This window comes from Jaculus jaculus, chromosome 9 (assembly GCF_020740685.1).
Source record: "Jaculus jaculus isolate mJacJac1 chromosome 9, mJacJac1.mat.Y.cur, whole genome shotgun sequence".
NCBI classification, from domain to species: domain Eukaryota; kingdom Metazoa; phylum Chordata; class Mammalia; order Rodentia; family Dipodidae; genus Jaculus; species Jaculus jaculus.
This window is the reverse complement of record NC_059110.1, coordinates 118,506,369-118,518,497: the sequence shown is the minus strand read 5'-3', so window position 1 is coordinate 118,518,497 and position 12,129 is coordinate 118,506,369. Positions and strand designations below refer to the sequence as shown.

The 12,129-nt window shown below is 48.0% G+C and overlaps 1 protein-coding gene across 4 annotated transcripts in view; it reads left to right on the top strand.

The window, feature by feature from the left end:
* Rptor (regulatory associated protein of MTOR complex 1) overlaps positions 1–12,129 on the top strand; it is a 351,571-nt gene that overhangs the window by 261,890 nt on the left and 77,552 nt on the right. For all 4 annotated transcript variants that reach the window (XM_045159731.1, XM_004655257.2, XR_006638996.1 and 1 more), the window contains exon 13: positions 3–113. In XM_045159731.1, coding sequence (XP_045015666.1) covers positions 3–113 — 111 coding nt within the window. The remainder of the gene's footprint in view (positions 1–2; positions 114–12,129) is intronic.

Genomic DNA, 12,129 nt, shown 5'->3' with positions numbered 1-12,129 from the left:
AGGCACTGTCAGTGGGCATCTTCCCCTATGTGCTGAAGCTGCTCCAGAGCTCGGCCCGAGAGCTGCGGCCTCTCCTTGTCTTCATCTGGGCCAAGATCCTCGCCGTGGACAGTGTAAGTAGCAATATCTGTCCCGGGACTGGGAAGCAGCACTCTGCACGAGGACCAGGGCTGCCCTCTCCCGTGACAAGCAACCCTACTGGCTCTTCCTGCTGCCCCTGTAGACTTCTGCCTGCAGGGTCTGTGGCCTGTCCTCCCTGCCTGCCCTGCCTCTTTTCTGGAATTGAGGGGAAACCCCCCACCCCCAGGCTGGCCCTGTCTTTGTCGTGCTAGATGTCATTCTACCTGACTATTCCTTTTGCTTCACCTGGCACTTGCATTCTTCCCCTTCCTGTTCCAACTGCCCTTAAAGCCATTTTCTATGCTCCTAACCACAGTAACAAGTGACCCTGAGCCCAGCCTGCCCACCACATATCTCACATGGTCCTGACTACAGCCCTAAGTAGATCATTAGTGGTCCCTTGTCCACAGGTGATATCACTGTGGAGCCAGAATCATACCACACAGGAGGTGCTGGGCAGGAGTACCACATAAAGGCTGGGGCTCCAGAGGCAGTTCAAGCAAAGGGCAGTGGGCAAGTACAGAGAACTGCAAGAAGGGGAGCAGAGGAGAGATGAAGGAAGCTTCTAGATGAGGTTAATTCCAGGTCGAGAAGGCCAGCCCTGTTCAGCAGGCTGTGAAACAAGAGAAACCTTAAGCTCTGGTTTACAAAAACAGTCGTCTGTGTAAAATGGCTCTCGAGGGCCAAGGAGGGAGCTGGAAAGGAAGCATCCCATCACAATGCAGTGACGAGACTGAGATTGGCCTGAGCAAAGATGTGGAGCCAGGGCCACCCAGGACTCACCAGTAAGACCCCGAGGGCAAACAGATTGCAGCACGTAGCACCAAGTGCAGAGCCCTGGAAAACCCCTCTTCTGGGGAGCTGAGAAAGAAACAGTACGCAAGGACAGACTCAGAGAAGGTTGTAATGCACTGGCATTGGGAAGGAAGGCCTCCATGGAGGCTGGCACCTCTGCATCAGGAGAGGGAATGACATGATGCTGAGTGGCAGAGAATGAGGAGCAAACAGAACTCAGGAGCTGTCCAGCCGCTTGAGGACTTGGCAGGCGAGGTGGGAGATGGAGAAGGGGCGACATTAGCAGAGTCAGCTGCCTCTGCTCCTTGGCTTGTTTCTGAAGGACCCAAACCCCCTCTAGGTAGAAGCAGATCACATGGCCTCTGCATGTGAGCTCATGTGGCCATGTGTGCACATGTGTGATACCTGCATGGGGTTTTGGTATGAGGAATCTCTTCCAGCTACAGTGCTGTGAAGTCAGTGGGATTTTGTAGCTCAGTCACAGAAGGTAATATTCTGTCACAGCAGTGACTTAGGGTCATGTAGCCAGCATGTGATAAGCTGGGTCTGAGCAGGTAAGAAAAGGGAAGTTTCCTGAGTCACTGCAGGTTGAGGGGCAGGACAGGTAACAGGCGGCTCCCATTCCTGGAGCAGCAAAGGAGAGAGGAAAAGGATCCTGAAACCAAGCATCTCATGCCTGCTGCTCTGGCCCAGCCCCCAGGGCTTCACTTTTACTCACCACAGCAGAGACCTGCCTCCTTCAGCTCCCTCGCTCCTGCCTGGGCTCTGCTCACGTCACCTGTAGGCCACCCTCTATCTTGAGCCTTGGCTCACTCACATTCACTGTGCCCCTGCTCACTGCCAGCAGCTGGCCTGTAGACTCCAGAATAAATTGGCAGGCGTTCCGAGCCCTGGGCCTCTCCAACACATGGCATTCCAGTTATCAGTCCCGCCAGCTCACAGCCACTACCATGTCCCTCTGCTCACTCCGTTCAGCCAGCCCAGGCCCCCCGTCTCTGACCTTGCTCCCTATGGATCCCCTGGGCACCTGCTCAGCCTCACCCACACCTCCCTGGCCAGGCCCTCCTCTCACCCCAGCACTGTCTAGCCCCCCCCAGCCCCCATCTCCACCCCCTGCTGCATTGGAAACCAGGAAACAGGTGTGTGCAATGGGGGAGGTGTGAGGGGTTTCCTAGTGGAAATCATGTGTCCACCTGTACTGCTCATGCTGACTTTATCACCTGCTCTTTGCTTGTCTCTTGCTGTCATGCAGCAAACATCAGTTCTAACGAAGTCTCTATAGATGCTCTTGGACTGTGTAGACCACCAAACAATCTGCATAGCCTCCAATCATGGGTCTGTTTTTTCTAAGGGCCAGCTGGGCCTGTAGCTCATTGCTGAATGGTTGTAGTGCTGTAGACATCCCAGACATTTCCTGGTGTTCTGGTCTTCCTGAGAACGACTTCCTGCCTCAGGTCATCCAGGGCTCACCTTGACTTTTGCTATACCCATTTGCCTTTGGCTCTGACTCTGAATACTTTCAACTAAGTATTCTTTTTTTTTTTTTTAATTTATTTACTTGAGAGCGACAGACACAGAGAGAAAGACAGGTAGAGGGAAAGAGAGAGAATGGGCGCGTCAGGGCTTCCAGCCTCTGCAAACGAACTCCAGACGCGTGCGCCCCCTTGTGCATCTGGCTAACGTGGGACCTGGGGAACCGAGCTTTGAATCGGGGTTCTTAGGCTTCACAGGCAAGCGCTTAACTGCTACGCCATCTCTCCAGCCCTCAACTAAGTATTCTTACCCTTTGTGTCTGTTAAGCCAACTTCTGATAAACAATGACTATTTTCAGAAATTGGCCATGGCCTTGGATTTGGTAAAGGACTGAGTTTGAACCTCACCCCTTTGTTCCAGTAGACCCTTCTCACTCCCTTTAACTGTCATTGGCTCCTCTAATTGACCTGGCAACAAATCTTGGGCTGTCCACCTCAATAGTAAAGTCTTAAATATCAGGACCCTAGGGTGGGGGGCTGTTTTGTGCATTCTGGTGTAGCAGGGTCCTTCAGGGAACAACTTCCAATGGGCATCTTGTTTGTACACCCAGACAGAATGAAAGCTAGGTTTTGTGGCTCTGGAAGCTGTGCTTCTGCATCATTTCTGTTTTACCCTTACTCATGTTCATTGAAGAGCCAACTTAAATGCTTTTCTCAAAGAGTAATTTTTAAACTTTCTCTGTGCCCCATTATATCTGTCATCTATGTTGACACATTTAGAAATTTAGTGGCTTCATAACTTAGTATGTAGCCAGAGAACCATGTGGAAAGACTCCTGAACCTCTGCCATAGGACAAAGCCAGGACAAAGGAGCAAACCAGAAAAGGCCCCAGAGCCATGGGCCCATGGTTAAGAACCGAGCCTGCTCCCCCAGCTCCACCTGGTAGCTGCAACTTTGATTCTCAGATCCTCAGTCATGTTAATGTTTCGGGTGCCTAGAGTGAAATAATATCTTTATCTGTAGTCTTTTATCTGAAAGGCAGGTTCTTTTGTTTGTTTTTGAAGGCCTTTTGGCTGTGCTCTGACAAGTTGACAACTGACCATCATAGTGTTTAAAACTACCCTCAACCCCTGTCCTCATTTAATCATCTCCTAGGTCCATGTTGAGTTCTTGTGCCCAAAGGGGCGGGGCTTGGTCACAAGCCTGCCACGGCAGAGCTCTAGAAGATGGTCGTGGGTGTGCAGTGTGAGGCACTGAGTGCGGAGACTTCCCCACGGCCCAGCTCTAAAGGCCCTTGCCTGCAATATTCTTGTAAAAGCCTGCAGGCGCCAGGGACCATCCTGTGAATTAATTTCCTTGCCAGCTTGTCGCACCTGTTTATTTAATGCTGTCAGCCCACTGAGGGACACTGAAATGTTTCTGGTTGAAACTAGGCCTTGTTTCCTCACCCTTCCTTCTCATAATTACACTAGCCAGAATTCCCAGAGACAAAAATTCCATGTGGCTTAAGCAGGTGTTCCTTCCCATCGCATCTGGCTTCAGCATCTAGCTGCTTCTACCACTTGAGTTACATGTACCCCCGCCAAGCTCAATCCCAGGTGACTCCCTGAGTTTGCTACTGCTAGAGTTGGTAGCACATGTTACTTAAAAGGCGGAGGCAAGCACCCCTATCCCCAGGGCTTTTATCACCCCGGTGCTCTGGCACGCTGTGACAGTCTGAGATGAGAGGCATGCTCTGCTGAGCTCAGCTGAAGGGCACATTGGGATCCATCTATCCCAGGCAGCCAGGGAGCACTGCTGTGTGCCACTCTGGTAGAGCAGCCACCCAGGCCCAATGGGGGGCAGGAGAAAAGAGGAAGAGTTCAGGGAGGAAAGAATGGTGTGAAGAAGCCCGCGCACTATGGGGTCCCACAAGAGACAGGCTGGCTCTGGACTCTGTGGACCTGACCTGGGACAGAGAGCCTCCGTTGCTCATGTTGTAAGACTGTGAGCCAGGCCATCTCTTCCAGATCCATCCTGTGCCATGTCTCTACCTGTAACAAACACTTATCAAATGACCAGGGAGATACAGGGGCAGGAAATAGTGCCCATACTGGGAAGAAAAACCCATCAGATGTGCCAGAGCTGCCACCAGTGTCAGAACTGGCAGGCAGGGACATTAGCACAGAGGTGGGAGTCTGCTGCATGTGTTCAGAGTAAACTGAGATGGGAGCTTTGAAAGGCAACAACTTCTAGAGATGAAAACATGCAACATGGAGAATGTATTGAGATGGGATTGATAATGGAGAGCACATGGTAGGAGAGGACAGTAGGGGGAGCCACGCAGAAGGAAGCATGAAGCAAAGAAAAGTTCTTGAACCCCAAGGAGCAGCACAGCAGTCAAGAGGTGGTGTACACGTGGCGTGGGGAGGCTCCTGTAAGAGGTGGCAGGAATGAGCCTGAGACCCAGAGAGCCAGGAAGCTCAGCACACGCAACCACAAGAAAGGTACTGAGGCACATCATGATAGAGCTACTAAAAACTGATAAACTTAAGACTCCCCCACCCCCACCCCAAAGCAATAGGTAGCAAAGACTAGGGCCACAGCAGTCTTCTTAGCCAAGCTGTGAGAGTGAGAAGAGCTGACTGGAATAGCGTCTCCTTTCGCAAGCACTGGAAGGAGCTGTCTGCCTAGAATTCGTACCCAGTGAGACCACCTCTCCCAGGTAGAAGCAAAACAAGGGCTTGTAGCGATGAGCAAGTGTCCCAAGCTCTGACTAGCAGCCTGGGCTACTGCAAGGAGTGTTGCAGACACTTCTGGCTGGATGACAACAATGCCAGGGAAGCATGGGTCTGCTGAAAGCAGTGCAGATCATAGGGTGATTGCTGTGTACACAAATATGTGGGGCTTTGTCTTGCTATTTAAATCCCTCTTTAAAATAACTGCAAGCCAGGTGTGGGGGCGCACACCTTTAATCCCAGCACTCTGGAGGCACATGTGGGAGGATCACTGTGAGTTCAAGGCCACCCTGAGACTCCATAGTGAATTCTAGGTCAGCCTGGGCTAGAGTGAAACACTACCTCAAAAAACCAAAAAATAATAATAATGATAATAATAATAATAATTGCATAAGGGCTGTGGAGATGGCTCAGTGGGTAAAGTGTTTGCCACACAAGCATGAGGACCTGAGTTTGGGTCCTCAGCACCCACATAAATGTCAGGTATGATGGCATATCTATAATTCCAGTAATTAGGGAGGTGGAGACAAGGATCCCTGGGGCTTCATGGACTGCTGTCCTAGCCATATCTGTGAGCTCCAGGTTCAGGGACCTTGTTTCAAGAAATGGGGGCTGGAGAGATAGCTTAGTGGTTAAGGCATTTTGCCTGCAAAGCCAAAGGATCCCGGTTCGATTCTCCAGGACCCAAGTAAGCCAGAAGCACAAGGGGTGCATGCATCTAGAAGCCCTGGCATGCCCATTCTTCTCCCCTGCCAACCCGCCTCTTTCTCTCAAATAAATAAAGTAATTTAAAAAACAGGAAGCTGGGTGTGGTGGCACACGCCTTTAATCCGAACACTTGGGAGACAGAGGTAAGAGGATCACCATGAGTTCGAGGCCACCCTGAGACTACATAGTGAATTCCAGGTCAACCTGGGCTAGAGTGAGACCCTACCTCAAAAAAAGGGGCTGGAAAGATGGCTTAGCTGTTAAGGCACTTGCCTGCAAAGCCAAAGGACCCAGGTTCAATTCCCCAGTACCTATGTAAGCCAGATGCACAAAGTGGCGCATGCATCTGGAGTTTGTTTGCAGTGGCTAGAGGCCCTGGCACACCCATATTCATTCTCTCCCTCTTTCCCTCTCTCAAATAAATAATAAAATATTTTTAAAGGGGGAGGGAACTGGAGAGATGGCTTTGTGGTTAAGTCACTTGCCTACAAAGCCCAAGAAGGATCCAGATGCAAGTCTCCAGGTCCCATGGAAGCCAGATGCATATGATGGCACATGTGTCTGGAAGTTCCTTTGCAGTGACTAAAGGCCCTGGCATGCCCATATTCATATTCTCTCCCTCTCCTCCCCCCCCCGTAATAAATAAATCTTGAAAGAAAGAAAAAAAAAAACAACTGGGCATAGTAGTACATGCCTTTAATCCCAGCACTCAGGAGACAGAGGTAGGAATCTCGCTGTCATGAGGCCACCCTGAGACTGGAGTGAATTCCAGGTCAGCCTGGGCTAGAGTAAGACCCTACTTTGAGAAACAAAAAGGGGCGGGGGGAGGTTGTCTTTTGGCTCACAGTTTTAGAGGTTTGGGCTGTGGAATGCTGGCTTCATTGTTTCTGGGAGGTGAGGGGAACATTGTGGTGGAAGGCATGGTATAATTAGCAGAATTGCTCACCTCAAAGCAGCCAAAGACAGGAGAGGCTCAGAGCCAGGTCACACCCTTTATAGTCACAGCCCAGTGACCTTCCTCCAACCAAGCCCCACATCTTAATCTATTCATTCAGCTATGAATGCATCGATTGGTTAGAAGCCTTCTTTTCCAACCCTTCTCAAAGCCTATCCTCTGGGAACAAGTCTTTAATACATGAGCCTTCAGAGAACATTTTAGATGAAATGCGTAACAGGGTTGGAAAACACAGATGTGGCAGAATGCTTTCTCAGTTTTCCTGAATGCCATGTGACAGTTTCAGAGGTTAGGAACACATTACCTGTAGATAGAAACACAGGAAGTACTGTCAGAACTGTGCTAGCTGCTCTCATACTCCAGGAGGATGGCAGGTTGGTTTAATAAGCTCCCTAAGTTGTTACCATTTGTCTCCCTGCTAATTAGCAGGAATAAGGGAGGGGATTCTCTAATAAGGGACTAGCATGAGCTGGGATCTGGTTAATTGAAGTTTGTTTTTTATCATAGAATTAGTATTAATAAAGTTTTATTTATAGCACCACTGGGGAACATGAAGGCCTTAATAGCAAGAATGTGGAAAACACTCTTGAGTTGATATTTCTGGAATAAATCCAGAGGGTGTGTCCAGTGTGCAGGCCACCTCACCCTGAGCCTGTGGTAAAAGGAGGGTGGGAAAGTAGCAGGTTTTCTTTTCATGGACCTGTGTGTCCATTCCACCCACAGAGTTTCTGCTGCGTCCTCTGCAAACTGATTTCCCACCAGTAAGTTTGTTCAGGCTCCTGCAGCTTCGCCTCACACACAAGACCAAGTTGAGTCAGGGTCGGTGCTCTCCCCATCCAGTGACACTTCAGGTCCCCGACACGAGAGCTATTGAGCATCAAGAGCCCTGGAGCCATGGTCTTGGTGCACCCACCTCCCGGCACAGGGGGCCCCACTCTGGGAAGACAGGCAAATGCCCTTATCTCTTAAATGGGCTCGGGCTTGGCTGTTGGGTCCAAAACTTCTTGTTCTGTTTTCTGAGTAGTAGGCTTTGCTTTTGGGGCAAGTCTAGATTTATAGGAAACTTGAGAAGATTATAAATTGAGTTCCCACAGAACCACACACTCTCCTGTGGTGGGTGTCTTATATTTTGGTGACAGTATGGTACTTTGTCACCAAAGGAACTTGTGCTCTCTGCTGTCTGCATTATCCACACCTCCTGTCTCACTGATATCCTTCTGTCCAGGACCCCACATGACTTTCAGTCCCTCGTCTCTCCCTCAGCCCTCCACCATCTCTGGGCTGTGGCATTGTGAGGAATCCTGGCCTGGGGTCTGCTGCACTGTCCCCCTCCCCATACTTCACATGGTTTTTATTATTCATTTTTATGATTCATTCATGACGTGTCTCACTGTTGGTGTCACCATGTTTCCCACTGGAAGTTGCTGTATTTAGGCCTACCTTATTTATGTATTAGTTTTTCTGGTATTCCTTCCTCATCATGAACAAGCCAGTGTTCCTACTGAGCTCACCTGTCTTTCATTTGCAGACAGGCAGAGTGGAGAGCCTTCCCACCCTTGCCCTCAGTGGCTTTTCTAATCACAGCCTGTTGGGTAGGACTCAGGAATGTGCTTGTAGGACCACCCAGCCCAGTCTCCAACCCAGTGCATCCTGGGGGCAAGTTGAATATCACCCCCACATACATACCCCCTCTTTTTTTTTCTTTTTTTGGTTTTGGTTTTTTGAGGTAGGGTTTCACTCTAGCTCAGGCTGACCTGGAATTATACTATGTAATCTCAGGGTAGCCTCGAACTCATGACAATCCTTCCACCTCTGCCTCCTGAGTGCTGGGATTAAAGGCATGTGCCGCCACTCCCTGCTTTTTTTTTTTTTTTTTAAATGAGAGAATTGGCAAGCCAGGGCCTCTACCCACTGCAATTGAACTCCAGGTGTGTGCATCAGGCTTACGTGGATTCTGAGGAGTTGAACCTGGTTCATTAGGCTTCAGAGGCAAATGCTATAACCACTAAGCCATCTCTAGTCCTCATCTCTTTTATAGCGACTCTTTGCTTTGGTGGAATGTTAAATGGTCTATGAAACAAGTAATTCTTTTCAGGTGAGTTCTGTGAAGCCAGGTGAATACCAGCCTAGCAGAACAGCTTCCTTCCAAGGCTATTTCCAAGTCCACCCACTCCACCAACTCAGCTTAGATGCAGTGGGCCCGGAAGGACATAGTAAGTGGCAGGGTACGCAACAGAAATCTAGCAGTGATGAGAGAGCAGTAACTATGGGGCTGGAGAGATGGCTCAGCTGTTAAAGGTGCTTGTTCTCAAAGCCTCACAACCTGAGTTTAATTCCCCAGTATCTACATAAAACCACATGTACACAGTGATTCATGTGCCTGGAGTTTGTTTACACAACCAGGAAGCCCTGGCACACCCATGTTCATTCTCACTTTATCCCTCTCTCTTTCCCTCCCTCCCTCTCTGTCTCTCTCTGTTGCAAAAATAAAAATATTAAATTTTAAAAAAAGAAATAATTATGGAAAGAAAAAATTCAAATCCAAGATTACTTTGCATATTTCTGTATAAATACCTTAAGAATTGAATATAGAAAACTTAAGTTTCTAGGAAAGTATAATTTATTCAGTGAACTCAAGAGAAAGTGAAGGCTGAGTACTTGCCATAGAAGGAATAGAGAAAGTTTTTTGAAAAGAACTCCTCACCCCAGGAACCCACTGGGTCTGATTGTCTCTCACAAACTCTTATGCAGAATTTTTAAAGAAAGGCTGGTGGCACACGCCTTTAATTCCAGCAGTCCAGAGGCAGAGGTAGGAGGATCATCGTGAGTTCAAGGCCACCCTGAGACTACATAGTGAATTCTAGGTCAGCCTTAGCCAGAGTGAGACCCTACCTCAAAAAAAAAAAAAAAAAAAAAAAAAACAAAGAAAAAAGAAAATGGAAGGGAAATGCTAGGCCACCATGGTGGCTCACAACTATACCCCCAGAACTCTGGAGGCTGGGGTGGCAGATCCCCAGGCCAGTCTGGACTACATGCTCAGACCCTGTTGCAAAATAAGGAAGAAAAATAGCTAAAGTCTCCTTTTCATAGCATGCATTACATGCACAGAGGCCACAGTTTGATGCCAGCTGTCTTCTCTATCACTTTTCCCTTTATTTACTTGCAGGGTCTCTAACTTGAACCCAGAACTTGACGATTTAGCTAGTCTAGCCAGCCTGCTGTCCCTGCAGATTCTGTCCCTGCCTGCGTGCTGAGATTACAGGGAGGCTGCCACACCCACCTGGAGTTCATGTGCCTGCTGAGAGCCCAACTCCAGGCCACACACTTGTACAGGCACTCAATCCACTGAGCCAGCTCCCCCACCCTGGTTATTTGCTTTTGAGATGGGCTCTTATATAGCCCAAAATGGCCTCAACTCCTGATCTGTCTGCCTTTCCATCCCAAGTGCTGTGACCATAGGCATGCACCACTATGACCTGCTCTAAATTCTGTTAGTGAAACAAACTTAATTGCTATAAACCTTTAATGCACATAAACTTGATGGCACTCTACATTTGGAAAGAACTAAAAGATAAGTATATCACAACAACTGAAACAAGAAAAAAAATAAACTTAAGCAATTTACCCCCAAAACAATAACCCAGATTGCATTCACCCTCAGGTTAAATGGACAGTATGCCGTAGTAAGTTTCTGTCAGGCGCTCACTAGTGAGTAGTACAGCGCATCAGCAGACACAAGAACACTGACGCGGGCCTTCCCCCAGAAGAAAGGATACCGAGTGAAACAGCCGGGAGCCGTTTCCCCAGCGCCAGCAAGGCTTTCCCAGCAGCCAAAAGTCAGCATCGCACTAATGGGGTGAGACAGAGTGTAGTAACTAGATAGGGGCAAATCTTGGTGTCCCCTGTCACTGCCAGCCACAGTGAGGCAGAACGAAATGAAAGGCATTAAACTAGAAAGATGAAAGTAAAACCATTAGCAGTTATAGTAGCATACATCTAGGAAACCCAGAGGAGTCGATTAACAATAACAGTGAGAAGGAAGACTTAAATTAATACAAAGAAACCAACAGTAACAACCAGTTAGAAGAGTAGATGGGGAAGAGTGCCTTGTGTATGGAGGGGTCGTAAATCCAGGAATGATCTCAACCCGAGACTTGAAAAGCTGTCACAGAGAACACTTTAAGACATTCCTAAGAGACACAAATACCAACTTGTGCAAATAACAACATGCCCTGCTCTCTTGCAGAAAGATTCACTGTCATAAACATGTCACTGTTCCCCAGTAAATTTATAACTTTAATATAATCCCAATAAAATTACCAATAGGCTTTTTTTTTTCCCTGAGAACTAGACAAATATATTCTTCACTTCATGTGGAGAAATAAGTCAGAGAAATCCTGAGAAGGAAAGGCAGGGGAACTAGTCTTCCCAGTCACCAGTTGACTGAAACCTCCATAGGGGAGAACCAGGTGGTACTGGTCACAGGCCTGTGCATTCCAGGAACATACAAGTAGATGCTGTGTTTGAGAGCATTAGCCTCTTATGCCAGTGGGGTGGTAACAAGACTGTCCATGGTGGTGGAGTAACCAGAAGGCTCCCAAAGGCCTTGCAGTGAAGTGGTCCCCAGTTTGGTGCTAATGAAAACATCCTTTCTAGTTTTATGCCTTTCTTTCATTTCTTTCTTCTGCCTCTATCAAATACATAAATAAATAAAAATAAAATCTAAAAAAAGGAGACTTTAAAAAAAAAGATTGCTGACATAGTTTAAAGCTGGAGGGTTATAGAAAGGTGCTGGGGAAGTCTGGAATGGGAGGGATGCTTCTCCAGGAGACTGCTGTGTTCAAGTCTCAGCAGTAACCATGTATACAGTTTTGATGGTTCTCAGGTTACAACTCTAAAGGTTTGTTAAGAAACTTGTTTGCCCTCTTTGATAAGTGAGATTATAAAGTGGTTCCAAAGGTGCCTCCAATTGGTCTGTAATATGATAAAATAAAAAGCATAGATTATGGGCTGGGGAGACAGACCAGTGGTTAAAGCACTAGTTCAGGTCCAGTTCCGATCCCCAGAACCCGCATAAAGCAAACTAGAAAACCGTAGCTGGACAGGAGAAAGGCTACTTGGTCATATGTGCTCAGACCTTCAGCATGGTCTGTGGTTCTCCTTTAACAGCCTTTTTTTTTTTTTTTTTGTTTTTCGAGGTAGGGTCTCACTGTAGCCCAGGCTGACCTATGACACTATGGAGTCTCAGGGTGGCTTCGAACTCATGGCAATCCTCCTACCTCTGCCTCCCGAGTGCTGGGATTAAACGCCCGGCTCCTTTAACAGTCTTATTTAAATCTGTATACAAAGTATGTCTCTATG